At 40.1% G+C, this 24,948-nt stretch overlaps 1 protein-coding gene across 2 annotated transcripts in view; it reads right to left on the minus strand.

Annotated features, from left to right (window-relative positions):
* The window catches only part of PHF11 (PHD finger protein 11), a 66,855-nt gene that overhangs the window by 34,187 nt on the left and 7,720 nt on the right, over window positions 1-24,948 (minus strand). For both annotated transcript variants that reach the window (XM_037037869.1, XM_037037875.1), the window contains exon 3: window positions 3,055-3,162. In XM_037037869.1, the coding sequence (XP_036893764.1) occupies window positions 3,055-3,162 (108 nt within the window). The remainder of the gene's footprint in view (window positions 1-3,054; window positions 3,163-24,948) is intronic.

A 24,948-nucleotide genomic window follows, 5' to 3' on the forward strand; every position in this document is an offset into this window, starting at 1 on the left:
ATCAAGAAAAAAATCCCATTCAATATAGCAAAAACAAAAATAAAATATCTGGGAATAAACCTAGCCAAGGAGGTTAAAGACCTGTATGCAGAAAACTACACAACACTGAAGGAAGAAATCAAGCAAGACACAAAAAAATGGCAACATATACCATGTTCATGGATTGGAAGAATTAACATCATCAAAATGTCAATACTACCCAAAGCAATTTACAGATTGTGTGCAATACCTATTAAAGTACTAATGGCATATTTCACAGACATAGAACAAACACTTCAAAAATTTATATGGAACCATAAAAGACCCTGTATAGCAGCCGCAATTTTGAGAAAGAAGAAAAAAGTAGAAGGAATCACAATGCCTGATATCAAACTGTATTACAAGGCCACTGTAATCAAAACAGCCTGGTACTGGCATAAAAACAGGCACATAGACCAATGGAACAGAACAGAGAGCCCAGAAATAAACCCAACTCTCTACAGTCAATTAATATTCAACAAAGAAGGTAATAACATAAAATGGAGTAAAAATAGCCTCTTCAACAAATGGTGTTGGGAGAACTCGACAGGTACATGCAAAAAAATGAAACTCGAGCACCAACTTACACCATACACCAAAATAAAATCAAGGTGGATAAGACTTAAATATAAGCCATGAAACCATTAAAACCCTAGAGGAAACATTGGCAGGAAAATCTCAGATATTCCAGGCAGCAAGATTTTTACTGATACGTCCCTTAGAGTAAGGGACATAAAGGAAAGAATAAACAAATGGGATGTCATCTAAATTAAAAGCTTCTGCATGGCTAAGGAAAACAGTATCAAGATAAAAAGAAAAGCAACAGCTTCGGAAAACATATTTGCCAATGAAACCTCAGACAAAGGTTTATTCTCCAAAATATACAAAGAACTCACTTGACTCCACTCGAAGAAGACAAGCAACCCAATTAAAAAATGGGCAAAGGACTTGAACAGAAATTTCTCCAAGGAGGACATACAGAGGATCCAGAGACACATGAAAAGATGCTCGATATCACTAGCTATCAGAGAGATGCAAATTAAAACCACAATGAGATACCACTTTACACCAGTCAGAATGGCCATAATAAACAAAGAAACAAACAACAAGTGCTGTAGAGGTTGTGGGGAAAAGAGGACCCTAGTTTACTGTTGGTGGGATTGCAGACTGGCACAACCACTATGGATAACACTATGGAATTTTCTAGGAAAACTAAAAATAGACGTGCTTTTTGACCCAGCTATTCCACTATTAGGAGTATATCCTAAGAACCCTGAAACACCAATCCAAAAGAACCTATGCACCCTGATGTTCATAGCAGCACAATTCACGATAGCCAAGAGTTGGAAGCAACCTAGATGCCCATCAGTAAAAGACTGGATCAAATAACTATGGTACATTTACACAATGGAATTCTATGCTGCAGAAAGGAAGAAGGAACTCCTACCTTTTGCAACATCATGGATGGAACTGGAAGGCATTATGCTGAGCGAAATAAGCTAGGCGGTGAAAGAAAAATAGCATATGATCTCACCTTTAACAGGAATCTAAACAACAAAACAAACAAGCAAGCAAAATATGACCAATGACACTCAAATACGGAACAGGCTGACAGGGTCCAGAGGAGAGAGGGGAGAGAATCATAGGGGAAAAGGGGATGGACTCACATCAATAAGTATAAAGGACACATGGACAATAATTAAGGTTCGGGGCAGAAATGGGAGGGAGGTAGGGAGCACTGGGGATGGGGCAGGGCTGGGAATATAAAACAGAAAACTGTACTTGAATAAGAATTTAAATAAATATATACTTTTTTTAAAAAATTAAAAAATTTTTTAAAGAGCATTCTCTTTGACTCAGCCATTCCACTTCTTGAAGTATACTCTACAGTATCACGCAAACCAATACACAAGGATATATGTACAAAGATGTTTACTGCAGCATTAGTTGTTACAGGGAGAAACCAGAAACAACTTATTTTCTAACAAGGGAATGGTTTCACGTACTCTGGGTCACCCAATGGAATTCCATGAAGTCAATACAGATAATGGAGAGTCATACGCTTACAGTATTATAAATGTGCTATGTCATTCTTGCCTTCCACACTTTTGCACATCCTGTTTCCTCTCTCCAAATTCCCACTTCCTCATCTTCATTTTCACCCAACTAGGAAGGATTCCTGTGCCCCAGCGACAGTGAAGTACCTGCTTGCTGAAGCACCCTGTGCTGATGCTTCTCAAAGCCTGTCAAGCTGTGAAAAAACTGTCCATATATGCTGACACCTTGCAAGGGCTAAATAAATGTTCCTTAGATCATTAACCTTATCATGGTAGGGGTAAGGGCTTTAGGTACTAACACTTGCTGTGAAGGGCCTTTCACGAAGAAAGTCTAAATGCAATGGGCCCATCAGGTTAAGTACTCAGCAATCTTCCTTATCACTGAAAGCTGACCCCAGCTGGAAGGGTAGATCCTGATTAGTTACAGTCACCTCCAGTAATTGGTGCAGGAAGAAGGGTGTGGCCCAATTAAATTCTCAGAAGGGCTCTTATTCCGTACTTTAGGGATGAACTTTCTCCTTCCTTAGATAGAAACAAGAAAGTCCGATGATTCAGTTGCTGCCTGCAGCCATTCTATGAACAGAAGGGAACTAGCAGTATTTGTGGACAAGAAGGTGAAGAGCATGATAAGCCCTTGATAACATCATTGAGCCACTGAATCAACCAACCTTAAGGCTGTTTCTCCTTTGGCTAAGTGAGAAAATAAGCATCGTTTTTATTAAAGCCAGTTTAAGTTGGTATTCCTTCTACTTACAGCCCAAACTATCCTAACTCACATCTATTTTGCTGATGAAGCATTTTGCCATTTACCTTTAAATATTAAATGTTCAGCCAATCTGAGTTTCCAAGAAAGGTCCCATTTCCTTCAGCTCTCCAAGATACATCTCTATCCTTGGTTTATCAATCAAATAGATTTTCTTTTCAAGATATCCCAAGGGTCTGTTCATCTTGTATGAGTAATAAAATCACTTATACTTACCAACCTCCTTCCTCTACAGATTTCTTTCTTTACTGCTTCCACATCAAAACTTCTATCATAATTACATGGATCATGATCCTCACATTCCACAAGTGCTGAAGAATATAGCTGCAGATTGGGAAAATGAAAAAGCCCGGAGTAATCACAAATTAATGGTGAAAGCTACAAGTCAAAAATGGTACAAAGAAGTACTCATCACAAGTGAAAGATGGTAGAATAGTGACCACTTTGGGGAGTATGTGAGCAGATCACAAGCCACGTTGATTTTCTTTGGAAGTGGCCCTAATCCCCAGTCTGTTTTCTATTATAGAACCCCAACCCCCAATGGCTAACTGGACCAGGTTGGGGCTCTGTCCCCAAGCTGAAACAATCAGGTCCCCTATCCTAGGAAAGTGGAAGAGGCTCTGAACCACATGGTCAGAGCAAGCCAGTCTGCAAAAAGAAGAAAGCAAATATAAGGGCTAGAGAGCACATCCTGGGTTCCTGATGGCTTTCCAGTACTTGTTTCTTAGACCCACCTGCATGCCTGCCTTCTGGAGCCATGAAAGCCCCTGCAACCTTATCATATAGCCTCCTTTATTCCTTTATGTTACTGGAAACCAAAAGAATCTAATCTACCTCACAAGTAAAGATGAACATTACACAAATACTCAAATAACAAAAAGGGCATGAAGGAAAATATTTGTGATATTGGCACATAAGCAAAGATTTGTTAGGGAAAGCAGAAACTACACAGAAAAGTTAATAAGTTCGACTTCCTCAAAACTAAAACTTTTTGCTCTTTGAAAGACATTGATGAGAAAACAAAAAGGCAAGTCAGAAAGTGGAAGAAAACATTCACAAAATGTTTATCTGACAAAAGACTTGTATCGGGAATATAGGAAACACTCTTACAACTCATAATAAGATAAAATAATTAAATTAAAATGGGCAAAACATTTGAATAGACACTTACAGAAAGAGTTACAAATGTTGAATAAGCACATGAAAAGAATTTCAATATCAATAACTCTCAGGCAAATCAAAACCACACTCAGATACCAACTCACTAGACTGGGTAAATGAAAAAGACTGAAAATACCAAGTGTCAAGGAGGTAGAACAAATGAAACTCTTACATATTGTTGGCAGAAGTGTAAAATGATGCAATCACTTTTAAAACTAATCATACACTTACTTTATGACCCAGCATTTTTCTTATAGGTCTTCATCTATGAAAAAAAAGTATAAGCCCACATACAAAGACTCATATACATGTTTATAGTAGATTTATCCTCATATCCTCAAACTGGACATTGCACATATGTCTATCAACAGGTAAACAGATAAACAAATTGAGATATATACATATAATGGAATACTATGGAGAGATTACAAAATACAGATACATGCAATAAATAACATGGAAGAATCTATACTGAGCAAATTCTACACTGAGCAAAAAAAGCCAGACACAAAGGAATACCTACTATAGGATTCTTTTCATATGAGAATCAAGAAAAGACAAGACCAATTTATAGGGACTGGGGGTAGGAAGGAAGTAAATGCAAGGAGGCATGAAGGAACTTTCTGTGGTAATGGAAGTGTTTTGCATCTTGGTGGTGGTGGTTACATTGGTAAATACAGGTCTTAAAGCTCTCTGAACTGTCCCTAGCTGGGTGGCTCAGTTGGTTGGAGCTTTGCTCCATATCTCAAAGGTTGCAAGTTCATGCCAAGTCAGGGCACATACCTAGGTTGTGGGTTCAATGACCACTCAGGGTGTGTACAGGAAATGACCAATCAATTTTCTCTCTTGCATCAATGTTTCTCTCTCTCTCTCTCTCTAGAATCAATAAACATGTCCTTTAGTGAGGATTTTAAAAAAAACCAAACTGTCCAAACTATATACTTAAAACAGGTGTACTTTGTTTGATATAAATTATACCAATGAAGTTAACCAAAAATAATAACAAATTAACATTAACAGTGTATTACACTAAAATATGATCAAAGTGTTAAATATCAGAATGGTTTAACAGCAGAAAATAAGCACTAAACATATTACTAACAAATTAAAAAGAGAAAATTTGAGACATGAAAACCATATGGAATCCATGAATTAGAATCCTTTGTTATAAAGAAAGTTATTAGGACAATAGATGAACCCTGAGGGGTTTGAGGATTAGGTGGTAGTAATATATACTAATGTTATTTCCTGATTTTGATGGTTATACCATGATTATGTGAAAGAACATACTTGATTGTAGGAGATACACACGCTGAAGTATTTAAGAAAGGTGTCCCAATTTAATTTCAAATGGTTCTAACAAAAAATTCTTTGTACTGTATATGCAACTTTTCAAAATATTCAATATTCTAACTTTAAGCTAGCTAGAAATAAAAGGAAATGTCCTTATTTTAATAAAGTGAAAAACAAAAAACATAAAGTATATGCAAATTTATTTTTAGATTTTTAAAAAGATTGTATTAATTAATTTTTAGAGAGAGGAGAAGGGAAGAAGAAAGAGAGGGATAGAAGAATCAATGTGTGGTTGCTTCTTGCACAACCCCTACTGGAGCACTGGTCTACAATCCAGGCATGTGCCCTGACTGAGAATCAAACCAGTGATCCTTTGGTTCACAGGCCAGCACTCAGTCCACTCAGCCACACCAGCCAGGGCAAGCATATACAAATGTAAAACCTTAGAAGCACCTTATTAATATAAGAAACAATACAAGGATCCCTATTTTAAAAGCTTAAACAAGAGTTCCGGCCAAGATGGAGGCCTAGGTAGAAACCCTTCACTTCCTCACATAAGCAAAAGGAGAATAACAACAAAACCTAAAAACAATAAACAGATTCTAAAAACAATAAACTTGCATGCTAACAGCAGTAGCTGTGACACTTTGGATTGGGAGCAGAGCACTTCTAAAGGCATGGGATAATTGTTACTTCTGGACTGGTAGACAAGGAGAAGAACCTGGCCTATCTACAGAGTAACAGAACAAACAGCCAACAGTACCCCAGCATATATGAAAATAAGAGACCAGAAATTGTAGCGGACACTGAAAAACCAGAATGAAAGGAGACTACTGCAGGACATTAAGGTCCCTGGGACCAGCACGGGGACGGGGCTATAGCCCCAGGCCCAGTGCCCAGTGCTGGGTCTACCTCAGATTCTTTGAGAATCTGTCACAGGGTCCTTGGGAGAGAGCCAGATCAACTGCTCCCTCCCTCCCTGGCCAAGCAGGGTTTGAGCAGCACCAAGAGAGACCTTGCTGCTTGAAGCTGCAGAGAGGGGATTAAGGTCAAAGAGACAGACACACAAGGGTCACCTGCGGAGTCTGCGGTTGCTGGCTAGGGAGAGTTGAGAGCCCCACAGTGATGTGCACTAACCCCGACAGTCACCAGTCTGGCTGGAGAATTGGGATGTAGTGAGGGGCAGACTTGAGTAGGAGGAATTTCTCAAAAAGTAAAACTGTTTGGAGGATTCTCCTGCGACAGGTGCTTGGCCTACACACCATCTAGCCAGGAGAAAGGTCCTGCATTCCCCCATAGCACTGGGAAGGGTTCCCACCCAACCCAGGGGACCCAAGAAGCCTGGACAGCGCACAGGCACCCACAGCCCACGCACAGCAATGACCCTAAGGAAAGAGAGCTCTGAAGAACAGTGCTCTTCAGAGTGCTCTGAAGAAGAGCACCTCTGAAGAAGACCTGGAACCCTTGCATGGGGCTCTGGGAAGAGGCATCAAACTAACTCTTGGGAGGGTGCTCACAAGACTGGCTGAGTACAAAACCGGAAGGGAGAAAGGACACACCAATCCCCCCTCAGCCTGCTGCAGACAGTGAGACCAGAAAAACTAGTTCGGACAGTTTGAAACCAAGAGGTGGTTGTTTTTGTTTTGTTTTGTTTTGTTTTAAGTAACCTTTTATTTTTTAAATTTTATTATTGTTTTATCTTTCAATACCTTTTTCCTCTTTCCTTCTTTCTTGTTTTATTCCTTCTTCCTTTCTTTCCAAACTTATCTCTTCTGACTCCTTTCTCCTATCTTTTTCTTTCTTTTTTTTATTTTTTTACCCACAATCGAGACAGACACCTTGGAACTGCAAAAATACCAGAGTTAAACCCAAAGAGGGGGCATCCCAACAGTAGAGACAGAGAGACAAATTTCACTATGCTATAGCAGAGAAACTACAACTTACTGCATATTTGTATTATTTTTCATTGTTCTTACATCTTTTATTTTAATAGTATCTTTGTATTTCTCCTCTTTCTCTATAGGCTTCTTTGCCTTGGCTGGTTATATTGTATCATTTGACAGGTTTCCCTTCTTCTCTCCTCCACAGTGTATTGCTAATTAAACTCCTTCACATCACTTGTGTTCCTTTAGCACACTACTCAAAGTTCCACACGCCATATTCATGTTATACAGATCACACAGACTCTGTCATATGATTGTTGCTCTAATATTACTGTAAATAATAGCTGTTCCATACAATTGTAACTACTTCACAACACCCCTCCCAGATCTTAGCCCATTTCACAGTTTCCTGAACCCTATTTCTGTAGTAGTTAACTCTATTCTCTCACACACTACACCTACTTACTATCCTTTACTCTCACCTTACCTCAGAATCTGACCTCCCACAACCTCACTGCTTTCTAGGTCCAACTCAAAAAGCTTCCCTCCCCAACAAGAGTCTTATCTTCTGTCCATCCTTTCTTAAAAGTGACTAGTTGGGTTGAGGATTACTGTTAACACTATACATAACCAAAAGATCTCCTATCTCTTATCTACAGGCTACTACTGTAAATATCATAGAATACTCTCATGCTGTAATAAACCATTCTGCCTTCCCCTGCACCTGCTCACAAAAGAGTAGGTGGAAGCGGAGAATACCAGCATACCCACTGGAAGAGGAAACCCAACAACAAAGAAACCACCAACAGATAACAACAGAAGAAGGTGAGGAGGGAGTTGAAAACACACAAACCTCAATCCAAGACCTATCTGGAAATACAAAAAAATAGTGGAGAAACTACCCAGTACAAGCAACTGAACAAGAGCAAAAGAGAATCCTCAAAACCTTGTACACATGGAAGAACTAGCTTCAACGCAACCTGCCCTCACCAGCATGACAAATTACACCAGGTGGGACCCTTAGATAACCAGCTGGTGGGAAGGACCCACAAAAGAAAAACCCCCAAACAATAAAAACCCAAAGACAAACAGAGAGCCAACTTAAAGGACAGCCCAAGACCAGTGAGCTTGGCAGATCAAGGAGATTACACCACAAAATCTCACAAGTATTATACGACAGAAGTTCACATCATAAACCCAGGAAACTACATCAAATCAATTTAAGAAGCTGAAGCTAACAAGAAGACTCTCACAAACAATGGAAAGACAAAGAAACAATCCCCAAATGAAAAAAAATGAGGAAGCCTCAGAAAGAATGCTGGATGAAACAGAGGCATATCAACTATCAGATATTGAATTCAAAGCACTGGTTATCAGGAAGTCCAAAGAGCTAACAATGAGCTACCAGAAACCACAGGGGAACTACAATGAACTCACTGCAAACTATATCACATGAAAAAAGAAACAGAAACTATCAGCAAGGGCCAAGAGGAAATGAAGAATAACATTTCAGACCTGAAGAACACAGTGGAAGGAATCAAAAGCAGGATCGATGAAGCAGAAGATCGGGTCAGCAAGTTGGAGGCCAGGTAGGAAAAAACTCTAAGAAAGAGCAAGAAAAAAAAAGAAGCTCAAAAAAAATGAAGAGGGACTGAGAGAAACACAAGACAGTATGAAATGTAAAAATGCCCAAACAGTAGGGATACCAGAAGGAGAAGAAGAGCAAGGGATAGAAAACCTATTTGAAAAAGTAATGATGGAAAACTTCCAAATTTGATGAGAGAAAAAGATGCACAAATCCAGGAAACACAAAGACTCCCAATCAAGTGGAACCCAAAGAGGCCCACATCAAGACACATCATCATTAAAATGGCAAAATTCTAAGACAAAGAGAGAATATAAAAGGCAGCAGGGGAGAAACAGGAAGTAACATACAAGAAAGCCCCCAATAAGGTCAGCTTCTGACTTCTCAATGGAAATGCTCCAAGCTAGAAGAGAATCCCAAGAAACATTCCAAGTAATGAGAACTAGAGGCCTGCAACCAAGGCTACTTTACGCAGCAAGGTTGTCAATCAAGATAGAAGGCCAAATAAAGAGTTTCCAAGACAAAAGAAGTCTAAAACAATACATCTTCACCAAACCAGCTCTGCAAGAGATGCTAAAAAGACTGCTTTAAGGAAAAGAAGGAAAACAGAGAGACACAGAGGAACAAAGGTACAAAAATGGCAATGAAAAAGTACCTATCAATAATAACCTTAAGTGTAAACAGATTAATGCTCCAATCAAAAGACGTAAAATAGCTGAGTGGATAAGAAAGCATGACCCACATATATGCTACCTACAAGAGACCCACCTCATCACAAAAGACCACTACAGACTAAAAGTGAAAGGATGGAAACAAATTTTCCAAGCAAACAGACAGGAAAAATAAGCCAGGTAGCAATACTCATATCAGACAAAACAGACTTCAAAAAAGGGCATGAAGAGAGACCCAGAAGGTAACTTCATAATACTCAAGGGAAGAATACACCGAGAAGACACAAACATTGTAAATATATATGCACCCAAAATAGGAGCACCCAAACATATAAACAAAATCTTAGTGAACTTCAAGAAAGATATTGACAGCAACACAATTATAGTAGGGGATTTTAACACCCCACTGTCAAAAATGGACAGATCCTCCAAACAAAATATCAACAAAAATATTGTGGCATTGAACAATGCCCTAGATGAAATGGATTTATTTATTTATTTATTTATTTAAATATATTTTATTGATTATACCATTACAGTTGTTCTATTCCCCCCTTCATTCCCCTCCACCCGCACACTCCCTCCCCCACTGTTCTCCCCCACTTAGTTTATAACCACGTGTCTCAAGTTCTTTAGATTCTATATTTCCCTCACTATTCTCCCCCTCCCCCTTTCTATTTTCTACCTACCATCTATGCTATTTTCTGTGCCTTCTCCCCCCTTCTCCCTCCTCCCTCTCCTCCTCCCATCCCCCTGTTGCTAACCCTCCATGTGTTCATTTCTATGGTTCCACTCATGATCTAGCTGTCCTCTTGGTTTGCTTTTGTTTTAGGTGTGGTTGTTAATAACTGTGTGTTTGCTGTCCTTCCAGTGTTAATATTTTTCATCATCTTTTTCTTATATAAGTCCCTATAGCATTTCATATAATAAGGGCTTGGTGACGATGAACTCCTTGAATTTGATCTTTTCTGAGAAGCACTTTATCTGTCCTTCCATTCTAAATGAAAGTTTTTCTGGATAGAGCAATCTTGGCTGTAGGTCTTTGGATTTCATGATTTGGAATACTTCTTTCCAGCCCCTTCTTGCCCGTAAGGTCCCTTTTGAGAAATCTGCTGACAGTCTGATGGGTACTCCTTTATAGGTGACTGTCCCCTTATCCCTTGCTGCTTCTAGGATTCTCTCCTTCATTTTAGTCTTGGCTAATGTAATTATGATGTGCCTTGGTGTGTTCCTTCTTGGGTCCAACTTCTTTGGCACTCTCTGAGCTTCCTGGATTTCCTGGAAGTCTATTTCCTGTGCCAGACTGGGGAAGTTCTCCTTTATTATTTGTTCAAATAACTGTTCCACTCGTGGCTGTTTCTTTCCCCCTTCTGGTACCCCTATAATCCGGATATTGGAACATTTAAAGATGTCCTGGAGGTTCCTAAGCCTCTCCTCATTGTTTTGAATTCTCATTTCTTCATTCCTTTCTGGTCGGATGTTTCATTCTTCCTTCTGGTCCACTCCCTTGATTTGAGTCCCATTTTCCTTTCCATCATTATTGGTTTCCTGGACATCTCCCTTCATTTTAATTAGTTTAGCCTTTATATGTTCCTCAAATTTGTGACTGTAATCTACCAATTCTGTGAGCATCCTGATAAATAGTGTCTTAAATTGGGCTTCTGAGAGGCTGGCAATCTGTTGGTTGCTTAGAGTTATTGGCGCTGGGACTTTGAGTTCCTCTTGCGCCATCGTTTGGGCTTTCATGCCTGTTAAGTAGCAGGATTGGAGCCCTAGGTTTTCACCAGAGCAGGGCAACTCAGTCGCTGGGTTGTGACGCTGTATGTGGGTGCGGGGCCAAAGAGGTACAATGGCTTCCCTCTGCCGCCCACTGCCGCGACCCCCACCGGCACCGCAGCCACCACTGTCACCGGGCCCACGTGTTTCGTTCCACTGCACACGAGTGTGCCACCGTTGTCAGCCCTCCACCACTGGGTTCACCCCCTGGGGCCTGTGTGGTCCATCTCACTGTGCGCGAATGTGCGACCTTGGTCAGTCTGCCCCGCACCCCGACTGGCTTTGGGCTGCCCGCGCGCCTAGCGCCTAGGTTGGGGGATCTGTCCTGCCCGACCCAGCTCCACTGATGGTTCTGCCTCTCTTACCGTCCCCGTTGAACCGTTCATAGCTGTCGGACTTCCGTATAATTCTATAATTCCGTTTTCTGGTCTTTGGGTGTGTCCTAGTTCTCCAAAACTTTTTGTTGTAGTCAAACTTGGTTGTGGGAGAAGGCACAGTGTTTCCACCTATGCCTCCATCTTGGCGGAAGTCCTAGATGAAATGGATTTAACTGATATATACAGAGCCCTTCATCCCAAAGAAGCTAAATACAATTCTTTTCAAGTGCACATGGAAATTTTTCAAAGATACACATGACAGGACACAAAACAAGACTCAGCAAATTGAAGAAAATTGGAATCATACCAAGCATTTTCTCCAACTACAAGGGACTGAAACTGGAAACCAACTCCCCCCAAAGAAACCCAAAACACTCAAAATCATGGAAACTGAAGAGCATGCTATAAAACAACAAATGGGTTGTTTGGGTCAAGAAGGAAATCAGAGAAGAAGTCAAAAATATGCTGGAAAAAAATGAAAATGAACTCACAATAACCCAAAACTTATGGGACACAGTGAAGGCAGTCCTGAGAGGGAAGTTCATAGGAATACAGGCCTACTGAAAAAAGATAGAAACATCTCAAAACAAATAACCTAACCCTACGACTACAGGAACTCAAGGAACAACAACAAAGACATCCCAGAACAAATAAAAGAAAGGAAATAACCAAGATCAGAGGAGAACTTAATCACATAGAGACTAAAAGCACAATTCTAAGGCTCAATGAATCCAGGAGCTGGTTCTTTGAAAACATAAACAAAATCGGCAAGCTTTTAAGCAGGCTCATCAAGAAGTGAAAGGACCAACATAAACACAATCATAAATGAAAGAGGAGAGATTAAAACTAACCAAGGAAATACAGAGGATTGTAAGAAATTACTGTGAAGAACTGTATGCCAAGAAATTTGAAAACCTAGGTGAAATAGACAAATTTTTAGAAAAATATAATCTTCCAAAACTCAATGAAGAAGCAGAAAGCCTGAACAGACTAATAATAGCTGACGAAACTGAAGCAGTAATCAGAAAGCTCCGGACACGCAAAAGCCCTGGATGAGATGGTTCCACAGGAGAATTCTACAAAGCATTTAAGGAAGAGCTAACCCCTATTCTTTTTTTTTTAAATATAATTTATTGATTATACCATTACAGTTGTTCTATTCCCCCCTTCATTCCCCTCCACCCGCACACTCCCTCCCCCACTGTTCTCCCCCACTTAGTTTATAACCACGTGTCTCAAGTTCTTTAGATTCTATATTTCCCTCACTATTCTCCCCCTCCCCCTTTCTAATTTCTACCTACCATCTATGCTATTTTCTGTGCCTTCTCCCCCCTTCTCCTCCTCCCACCCCCCTGTTGCTAACCCTCCATGTGTTCATTTCTATGGTTCCACTCATGATCTAGCTATCCTCTTGGTTTGCTTTTGTTTTAGGTGTGGTTGTTAATAACTGTGTGTTTGCTGTCCTTTCAACTGCTCATATTTTTCATCTTCTTTTTTTAGATAAGTCCCTTTAGCATTTCATATACTAAGGGTTTGGTGATGATGAACTCCTTGAACTTGACCTTATCTGAGAAGCACTTTATCTGTCCTTCCATTCTAAATGAAAGCTTTGCTGGATAAAGCAATCTTGGCTGTAGGTCTTTGGATTTCATGACTTGGAATACTTCTTTTCCACCCCTTCTTGCCTGTAAGGTCTCTTTTGAGAAATGTGCTGACAGTCCCATGGGTACTCCTTTGTAGGTGAGTGTACCCTTATCTCTTGCTGCTTCTAGGATTCTCTCCTTCATTTTGGTCTTGGCTAATGTAATTATGATGTGCCTTGGTGTGTTCCTTCTTGGGTCCAACTTCTTTGGGACTCTCTGAGCTTCCTGGATTTCCTGGAAGTCTATTTCCTGTGCCAGACTGGGGAAGTTCTCCTTTATTATTTGTTCAAATAACTGTTCCACTCGTGGCTGTTTCTTTCCCCCTTCTGGTACCCCTATAATCTGGATGTTGGAACGTTTACAGATGTCTTGGTGGTTCCTAAGCCTCTCCTCATTTTTTTCAATTCTTGTTTCTTCATTCCTTTCTGGTTGGATGTTTCCTTCTTCCTTCTGGTCCATTCCAGTTGCTGTCCCAGTTTCCTTTCCATCACTATTGGATTCCTGGACATCTCCCTTCATTTCAATTAGTTTAGCCTTCATATGTTCCTCTAATTTGTGACTATAATCAACCAGTTCTGTGAGCATCCTGATAAACAGTGCCTTGAATTGTGCTTCTGAGAGGCTGGCAATTTCTCGGGAGCTGAGAGTTATCGACTCTGGGACTTTGAGTTCTTCTTGCACCATCTTTTGGGCTGTTCGTGCCTGTTCCATAGCAGGATTGGAGCACTAAGGTGTTCACTAGTGCAGGGCAACAGGGCAACTAAGTCGCTGGGTTGTGACGCTGTATGTGGGGGCGGGGTCAAAGAGGGACTATGGCGTACCCTCTGCCGCCTCAGCCCTCACAGGTGCTGCAGCTGCTGCTGTCACCGGGCCCACGTGTTTTATCCCACTGCACACAAGTGTGCCACCGCTGTCAGCCCTCGCCTCCGGGGCCTGCGTGGTCCATCTAACTGTGTGTGAATGTGCGACTGCAGTCAGTCTGCCCCGCACCCCAACTGGTTCTGGGCTGCCTGCGCGCCTAGGTCGGGGGATCTGTCCTGCCCAACTCTGCGCGCTACTGGCTCCATCCCTCTTACCATCCCCGTTGAACGGTTAGATGCAGTCGGACTTCTGTATAATTCAATTTTCTGTCCTTTGGCTGTGTCTTTGTTTCTCCAAACCTTTATTGTATTCAAACTTGGTTGTGGGAGAAGGTACAGTGTTTCCACCTATGCCTCCATCTTGGCGGAAGTCTCCCCCTATTCTTTTTGTTTCCATATTTTTATTAATTTTTTAAATATATTTTATTGATTATGCCATTACAGTTGTCCTATTTCTCCCTTCATTCCCCTACATCCTGTACACTCCCCCCCCACCCATTCCCCCCCTTTAGTTTATGTCCACGTGTCTCGAGTTCTTTAGATTCTATATTTTCCATACTATTCTTGCCCTCCCCCCTATCTATTTTCTACCTACCATCTATGCTACTTATCCTTTGTACCTTCTCCCCCCTTCTCCTTCTGCCACTCCTTTGTTGCTGACCCTCCATGTGATCTCCATTTCTATGGTTCTGCTCCTGATCTAGTTGTCTACTTAGTTTGCTTTTGTTTTAGGTATGGCTGTTAAGGACTGTGAGTTTGCTGTTCTTTCACTGTTCATATTTTTTATCTTCTCTTTCTTAGATAAGTCCCTTTAACATTTCATATAATAAGGGCTTGGTGATGACGAACTCCTTGGATTTGATCTTATCTGAAAAGCACTTTATTTACCCTTCCATTGTAAATGAAAGCTTTGTTGGATAGAGTAATCTTGGGTGTAGGTCCTCACCTTTCCTGACTTGGAATACTTCTTTCCAGCCCCTTCTTGCCTCTAAGGTCTCTTTTGAGAAAGCAGCTGACAGTCTGATGGGAACTCCTTTGTAGGTGACTATCCCCTTATCTCTTGCTGCTTCTAGGAAGCTCAGAGAGATTCTGAGGATTCTCTCCTTCATTTTAATCTTGGCTAATGTAATTATGACGTGTTCTTGGTTCTTAGTGTGTTCTTCCTTACGTCCAACTTTTTGGGGACTCTCTGAGCTTCCTCAATTTACTGGAAGTCTCTTTCCTTTGCCAATTGGGGAAGTTCTCCGTTAATATTTGTTCAAATAAATTTCCCACTTGTCACTCCTCCTCTTCTCCGTCTGGTTCCCCTATAATTTGGATGTTGGAATGTTTAAAGATTTCCTGAAGGTTCCTAAGGTTCTCTTCAATTTTTTGAATTCCTGTTTCTCCATTCTTTTGTGTTTGGTCATTTTTTTCTTCCTGCTGGTCCACTCCCTTGATTTGAGTCCTAGTTTCCTTTCCATCACTATTGGTTTCCTGTGCATCTCCCTTCATTTCAATTAGTTTAGCCTTCATTTGTTCCTCTAATTTGTGACTAAAGTCAACCAGTTCTGTGAGCATCCTGATGACCAGTATTTTGAACTGTGCATCTGATAGGTTGGCTATTTCTCGGTTGCTTAGAGTTATGGGCTCTGGAGCTCTGAGTTCTTCTAGAGCCATAATGTTTTGGTCTCTTCATGCCTGTTACATATGAGGGGCAGAGCCCTAAGTGTTCACCAGGGCGGGGTAATCCAGTGGCTGGGTTGTGATGCTATATGTGGGGGCAGGGTCAAAGAGGAGCAATGGCGGTCCCCTCTGCTGTTTTCCACTGCAGGAGCATGCAAGGTCTGTCTCACTGCTCACTCCTTTGCCTGGTTTATACACGCGCAAATGTGTGACCTCAGTCAACCTGCCTCCTTGTGCCCTCACTGGGTCTACCCATTGCAACCCCATGCCTGGGATCTGCCAACTGCCACCTGCGCACCAGGGTCAGGCTGGCTGAGTTTCCTGTGCAACCCTGCTCCAACAGCCGCTGACTCCGCCACACTTACTAATCTGGCAGAATGGTTCGTTGTTGTTAGACTTCTGTACAGTTCAATTTTCTGTGTTTTGGTTGTGTTTTTGAAACTTTGTTGTCTTTAAACTTGGTTGTGTGAGGAGACACAGTGTTTCCACCTATGCCTCCATATTGCCTGGAAGTCCTAACCCCTATTCTTCACAGACTATTCCAAAAAATCCAAAATGATGGAAGACTCCCAAACTCTTTTTATGAAGCCAGCATCATCCTAATTCCAAAACCAGAAAAAGATACAACAGGGAAAGAAAACTTCAGGCCAATATCGCTGATGAACATAGATGCTAAAATCCTCAACAAAATATTGGCAAACCGCATCCAACAATACATTAAAAGGATCATTCACCATGACCAAGTGGGATTCATCCTAGGGATGCACAGATGGTACAATATTTGCAAATCAGTAAATGTAATACATCATATAAAAGCAAATACAAAAATCACATGATCATATCAATAGATGTGGAAAAAGGTACAGGACCTATTTGATAAGGTACAGCACCTATTTATAATAAGAACACTCAGCAAAGTGGGAATAGAGGGAGCATTCCTCAACATAATAAAGGCCATATATGAGAGACCTACAGCCAACATCATACTCAATGGGGAAAAACTAAAATCTTTTCCATTAAGATCAGGAACAAGACAAAGTTATCCACTTTCACCACTTCTATTCAATATAGTATTGGAAGTTTTAGCCACAGTGATTAGACAAGAAAAATAAAATGCATCCAAATTGGAAAGGAGGAAAAAAAACTGTCACTGTTTGCACATGACATGATAGTGTACATGGAAAATCCTATAAACTCTACCTACCCCAAAACTTCTGAACCTAATAAATGAATTTAGCAAAACATCAGGACACAAAGTTAATATCTAGAAATCAAAGGCATTTTTGTATACTAACAGTGAATCAGCAGAAGGAAAAATCAAGAAAAAAAATCCCATTTGATATAGCAAAAAGAAAAATTAAGAATTAACATCATAAAAATGTCCATACTACCCAAAGCAATTTACAGATTCAATGCAATACCTATTAAAGTACCAATGACACACTTCACAGACATAGAAGAAACACTTCAAAGATTTATATGGAACCATAAATGACCCCGAATAGCAGCTGCAATTTTTAGAAAGAAGAACAAAGTAGGAGGGATCACAATACCTGAGATGAAAGTGTATTACAAGGCCACTGTAATCAAAACAACCTGGTACTGGCATAAAAACAGGCACATAGACCAATGGAATAGATCAGAGAACCCAGAAATAAACCTAACTCTCTACAGTCAATTAATATTCGACAAAGGGGGCAGTAACATAAAGTGGGGTAAAGATAGCCTCTTCAACAAATGGTGTTGGGAGAACTAGACAGCTAAAAAAATGAAACTTGAGCACCAACTTATACCATACACGAAAATAAATTCAAGGTGGATAAAAGACTTAAATATAAGGCGTGACACCATTAAAGTTTTAGAGGAGAACACTGGGAGGAAAATCTCAGATATTTCACACAGCAACATTTTTACTGATATGTCCCCTAGAGTAAGGAATATAAAGGAAAGAATAAACAAATGGGAGCTCATCAAAATAAAAAACTTCTACATGGCTAAAGAAAACACTATTAAAATAAAAAGACAACCAACTGTATGGGAAAGCATATTTGCCAATGATACCTCAGACAAAGATTTAATCTCCAAAATATACAAAGAACTCACATGACTTTACTCTTAAGAAGACAACTAACCCAATTAAAAAATGTGGAAAGCACTTGAACAGACACTTCTCTAAGGAGGACATACAGAGGATCCAGAGTCAAATGAAGAGATGCTCAATATTGCAAGCTATCAGAGAGATGCAAATTAAAAGCACAATGAGATACCCCTTTACACTGGTCAGAATGGCCATCATAAACAAAGCAACAAACTACAACTGTTGGAGAGGTTGTGGAGAAAAGGGGACCTTAGTGCACTGTTGGTGGGATTACAGACTGATACAACCACTATGAAAAACAGTATGGAATTTTCTAAGAAAACTAAAAATGGATCTGCCTTTTGACCCAGCAATTCCACTGTTAGGAGTATATCCTAAGAACCCTGAAACACCAATCCAAAAGAACCTATGCACCGCGATGTTCATAGCAGCACAATTTACAATAGCCAAGAGTTTGAAGCAACCTAGGTGCCCATCAGTAAATGAATGGATCCAAAAACTATGGTACATTTACACAATGGAATTCTATGCAGCAGAAAGAAAGAGGGAGCTCGTGCTGTTTGCAACAGCATGGATGGAAATGGAAAGCTTAATGCTGAATGAAATAAGCCAGGCAGTGAAAGAAAAATATTATATGATCTCACCTTTAACAGGAACCTAAACAACAAAACAACAAGCAAGCAAAATATAACTAAAAACACTGAAATGGAGAACAGGCTGACAGAGACCAAAGGCAAGAGGGGAGAGAATATCAGGGGAAAAAGGGAAGAAGGGTTTTTAGGAACAAGTATAAAGGACACATGGAGAAAAACTAAGGGGGGGGGTGGATATGGGAGGGAGGTGGGGAGCACTGGGGGTCTGAGCTAGTATGGGAGTAAAAGACAGAAAACTGTACTTGAACAACAATTAGAATAAATTAATTTTAAAAAATACAATAAACAAACAGAAGTACCAGAAAATCAAACTGCATGGAACTCCGACAATGAAGGAATTAAAGAAACATTTAACTAAGCTAGTAGGAAGGAGACAGGCAACTAATTGCATGGAGAAGACCCGAAGCAAGGAGGCAGACCACATGGGTGGGGCAGGCTGAGAGGTCCTGTGGCAAGGCAGTAGACCACTGGAGGAAGGCAGGGCTGGCTGAATGGGAAACTAAGACTCAAAGCTAGCCCTAAACTAAGCAGGGTTTTTGCCACAGTAGTAGAATCTCCCAGTTTCACACAAGAGTGTTTTTGGAAAATGAGGTAGAGCTGAGCAAGCAAGTCACATTGTTTTCTGACTGACACCTCCCCAACAGAGAGCACCATAATGCGGCAAAGAAGTTTGCCCTACCCTGGAGAATACCTAGGGCCCTGCCCTCTTACAACATAACAGGTACCCTGAGACAAAGCAATATGGCCCAAGTAAAAGAACACATAAAAACTCCAGAGAAACAGCTAAGCAAGCAGGAGATAACCAATCTATCCAAGGCAGAATTCAAAGCACTCTGAATTAGGATGCTCACAGAATTGATTGAACTTGGTCGCAAAATAAAGGAACAAATGAAGACTATACAGTGAAATAAAGCAAAATATTCGGGAAACCAACTATGAAGGAAAGGAAATTGGGACTCAAATCAATGGTTTGGAGCAGAAGGAAAAAATAAACATTTAACCAGAACAGAATGAAGAAACAAGAATTCAAAAGAAATGAGGAAAGGCTTTGGAACTTCTGGGACAACTTTAAACATTCCAACATCTGATCATAGGGGTGCCAGAGGAGAAGAGGAAGATCAAGAAATTGAAAACTGGAGACTTCCCCCAAGATGGAGGCATAGGTGGAAACACTATGCCTTCTCCCACAACCAAGTTTGAATACAACAAAGGTTTGGAGAACAAAGACACAGCCAAAGAACAGAAAATTGAATTATGCGGAAGTCTGACAACAACGAACCATTCAACCGGGACCGGTAAGAGGGGAGGAGCCAGCAGCAGAGCAGGGTCGGGTAGGAAAGATCCCCCGACTCAGACACGCAGTCAGCCCAGACCCAGTCGGAGTGCAGGGCAGACTGACCCAGGTCGCACATTCGCACACAGTGAGACGGACCACACAGGTCCCAGCGGGCGAACCCAGTGGTGGAGGGCTGACGGCGGTGGCACATTCACGTGCAGTGGGATGAAATGCACAGGCCCCGGTGACTGTGGCAGCTGGGGCCTCAGCAGAGGGAGATGGCAGATGGGGCCGCCATTGTTCCTTTTTGACCCCGCCCCCACATACAGCGTCACAACCCAGCGACTGAGTTGCCCTGCTCTTGTGAACACCTAGGGCTCAGATTCTGATACTTAACAGGCACAAACAGTCCAAAAGATGGACTCAAGAAGAACTCAAAGCCCCAGAGCCGATAACTCTAAGCAACCAGGAAATAGCCAGCCTCTCAGATGCACAGTTCAAAACACTGGTCATCAGGATGCGCACAGAACTGGTTGATTTTAGTCACAAATTAGAGGAACACATGAAGGCTACACTAATTGAAATGAAGGGAAATGCACAGGAAAGCAATAGTGATGGAAAGGAAACGGGGACTCAAATCAATGGAATAGACCAGAAGGAAGAACAAAACATCCAGCCAGAAAAGAATGAAGAAACAAGAATTCAGAAAAACGAGGAGAGGCTTAGGAACCTACAGGACATCTTTAAACGTTCCAACATCCGGATTATAGGGGTACCAGAAGGGGGAAAGAAACAGCCACGAGTGGAAAACTTATTTGAACAAATAATAAAGGAGAACTTCCCCAGTCTGGCAAAGGAAATAGACTTCCAGGAAGTCCAGGAAGTTCAGAGAGTGCCAAAGAAGTTGGACCCAAGAAGGAACACACCAAGGCACATCATAATTACATTAGCCAAGATTAAAATGAAGGAGAGAATCCTAGAAGCAGCAAGAGAAAAGGAGACAGTTACCTACAAAGGAGTTCCCATAAGAGTATTAGCTGATTTCTCAAAAGAAACCTTACAGGCAAGAAGGGACTGAAAAGAAATATCTGAAGTCATGAAAGGCAAGGACCTACATCCAAGATTACTCCATCCAGTAAAAGTATCATTTAGAATGGAAGGGCAGATAAAGTGCTTCCCAGATAAGGTCAAGTTAAAGGAAAGTAATCATTACCAAGCCCTTATTATATGAAATGTTAAAGGGATTTATCTAAGAAATTAAAGAGGATCAAAACTATGAACAGTAAAATGACAACAAACAACTGTCGACAAGTGAACCTAAAAAAAGATAAACAACAAAAACAAAAAATAAGCAAAAAACCAGAAGGGAAACAGAATCAGAGAAATGGACATCACATGGAGGGTTTTCGATGGGGTAGGGGAGGGAGAGAATGGAGGGGAAAGGTACAGGAAATAAGAAGCATAATTGATAGGCATAAAATATACGGGGAGAGGGTAAGAATGGTTCAGGAAACGGAATTGAAAGAACTTGTATGTACAACCCATGGACATGATCTAAGGGGGGAGAATGCTGGGGGGATGGGGTGAAGGGTGGAGGGGGGATAAAGAGGGAAAAACTGGGAAAACTGTAATAGCATAATCAATAAAATATACTTTAAAAAGCTTAAATACATAAATAAAAGCTTCCAATCACTATTATAATACAATGTTCTAGAAAAATGCAATACAATAATAAAGAAAAATTAAGAGGCCCAAAAATCAAAAGGAAAAATATCTTCTCTATTTACAGATAAGGCTTGTCCAAATAAAATACACAGGTGAATTTAGAGACTTAAAATTAATATGAGTTTACAAGACTACTGTATAAGGATAAATAAAAATCAATAGTTTTTATATATGCCAGTAATAGCTCATTTCAAACAGGTATTAGGAAAAAAGGAACAAAACAAACCTAGGAAAAAGCCTAACCCAAAGGTGCAGACACCAACAGAAAAAATATTAAATTTTCTAAAATTCATAAAAGAAGACCTTAATAATTGGAGAGACAGGCCCTGTTAATAGATAGAAGTACTCATATATCATGAGGGTGCCTATTTTTTCCCAAATTGATCTATAAATTCAGTGAGGTTCCAGTTAAAATTCAAGTGGGAATTTTTACAAAACATGGTAAGCTGATTCCAAAATTCAAAGAACAAAAAATAAAATAAAATAACCAAGGTTTATCTAAAATCATAGTAATTAACACACTGTTGTGCCAGCTCAGCCATAGACAAAGTGACCAATGGGACAGAACAGAGTGCTAAAAAACATCTGTATACATATACTATATTGTCAGCACATTGGATAAACATGAGGGTTCAAGACCTAGAAACTCTGGGTGAGAATTCTGTGGCCTTGGGCAAGTGATTTAACTTTTCTGTGACTCAGTAGTTTTATCTTTGGGCATAACAATATCTATTTTTTAGGGCTGCCACGAGGGGTAATAGTTTAATACAGGTTAAGCTTCCAGAACATTACCTTACACCTAGTGAACATGGAATAATAATAACAGTTATTATTATTATGACTACAAATCAGTGAAGAAAGGATAGATTATTCAATAAACAGTGCTGGGAAAAGTGGTTAATCATAAAAATAAAAGTATATCTATACTAGAATCCAATTAAATTAAGAAGCTATATGAGAAAAGCCAAATTTTGAAACTTGTGAAAAAAAAAACAGAATCTTAGCAAAGAATTTCTTAGGAGAAAAATAATCTTACAAATTACAAAGAAAAATAATGGTGAATTTAATTACATTACAAACTTCTGTATGATAGAAAACACTATAAATAAAATTAAAAGCACCATATATAATAAAACATTACAGTTAATTTTATGTAAATAAGTACATATAAGCAAAACCAACATCTCAAAGATAAAATGTAGTCTACTAACACATCACAGAAGTGAAAAATAGAACCATGCATTGGCACAGCAAACAAGGCACAAGCCCACTAATAATCTAAGAACAGTAGGCAAAACCAATGAGAGACCTTTGTAGACTCAGAAAGAAGATACCTACTAAGAAGGGATCCTCACCAGGCTCAAAATTAAAAACAAAAACAAAAACAAAACAAACTCAGAGCCTAGTGGCTATTTCTAAGCAGGGTCGCCTCATGTAAACCTTACTTCAGGAAGAAGTCTGCATTAAGGTTCCTGCCTCCTGCACTGAACTGTTCAACTGCACTGTTTTTGCCACCTGAGCTAGCCCTGATAAAGGAATCCCTAGAATCCTATTTCGACTGACCAATAGGACTGAGGCTTTCCCCATCCAAGTACAGCTATATGGTTATATCCACTAGCATCTTCACAAACCAATCTGAGGAGCTCCATACTGACCAACCAGAACAGTGCTTTTTTTAAAAATCCTCACCCAAGGACATGCTTACTGATTTTAGCAAGAGGGGAGATGAGGGAGAAAGGGAGAGAAACATCAGTGTGAGAGAAACATCCATCAGTTGCCTCTTGCATGTGCCCTGACAGGGAACAATCAGTTTAGGGGAGGATCCTCCAAGCAACTAAGCCACACCAACCAGGGCAGGAGGGTGCTTTTGAACTGATTAAACTGAGGATTTGTGAGGATTTGGAGTCCTCAGCTGCAAGAGGATGAACCAATCAGGGACCAGGCACAGAGACTTCTCTCTATATAAGTCAGCTCCCCTCTGGCTTGGAGACCACATTTTCCTTTCCCATCCAAGACTGAAGACACTGAAGATGTCTTGTTGGAGCACAGCAAGCAGAGCAGTGCTGTCTAACAGAGGAGGGGCTTTGCCCCAAGGCTGCCTCACAGCTGTGCTGTTGCAAATCTCGGCTATTTCATAATTGCATTGTAACAAATTGTGCTGTTTACACTGAATAAAGTTTCCTTCTTCATGACACCTCAAACTGGGGATTCCTGTTGGCATTCAAATGGCACTAATGACCATTGGTTGACACCTTCACACTAGTCAAAGAGGAAAAAAATAAAATCTCATAATATCAAGTGTTGGCAAGGAATAAAAGAAATTCTGAAACAGTGGTAGAAGTCAAAATGTGGAGAGCTATTTGGAACATGCAGTGAGGTGCACAAGGCTCCCTTCCTGCACCCAGAAGCTCTGCTTTCACTATGTGCCCTAAATCGAAGAAATTCTCCAGTGGATTAGAAGACCTATACAAGGATGTTTGTGACAGCTGGTTCATCATACAAAAACAAACAAACAAATGAACAAACAAAAAATCACCTGGAGCCCTGGCTGGTGTAGCTCAGTGGATTGAGTGTGGGCCTGCAAACTGCACCATCGCGGTTCGATTCCCAGTCAGGGCACATGCCTGGGTTGCAGGTCAGTTCCCAGCAGGGGACTCACGAGAGGCAACTATACATTGATATTTCTCTCCTTCTCCCTTCCCTTTCCCTCTAATGATAAATAAATAAAATCTTTAAAAAAAAATCACCTGGAAAAACCTAACTGCTCATTCCCAGGAAAATATTTAAATAGTTATGAAATGGAATACTATAACATTTAAAATTAAAGGCAGAGTTATATTTATTAACATAGATAAATGTCAATGATCCATAGAATTTGGGAGAAATTCTATAAAGTCCGAGAACATGTAAAACAGTATCAGATCCTGTTCATAAATAAATATATGTGGTTGGAGCATAAAATTAAAAATACAAGATAATAAGAAACACCAATTTGTGACAGCAATTATCTCTCAGGAGAAATAAAGACATGGTAAAAGAGAGAAGTAGAGGGTCCTTAAGTATCTATATTTATTTATTTAGAAAATGTGAAGCTGAAACAATATTATATAATCACCCGATTTTACAAATTTGGTTAAATTGTCTATGGGTATCTGTTACACTTTAAATATTTCATTAAATTTTCTTTTAAAAAGTTTCTTTATAATTTTTGTGTCTTCTATCGTTGTAAATAAAATTAGAATTAATCTTCAGGTAAGATCTGAAATGATTTAAAAAGAGAAAAATATCCCCCCCCCAATTCCTACTTAAAAGCCCAAACCATGGCCAACTCATCATTCTTTGTATTCATAGTACCATTTTTTTATTTTGACATGTCCTTCCCTAAAAAACTCATGTTTTCTTTTCTTTAAAAAAATATTTTATTTATTTATTTTTACAGAGAGT

The sequence above is a fragment of the Sturnira hondurensis genome, unplaced genomic scaffold, assembly GCF_014824575.4.
Source record: "Sturnira hondurensis isolate 20B ecotype Veracruz unplaced genomic scaffold, ASM1482457v3 Scaffold0001918, whole genome shotgun sequence".
NCBI lineage: Eukaryota > Metazoa > Chordata > Mammalia > Chiroptera > Phyllostomidae > Sturnira > Sturnira hondurensis.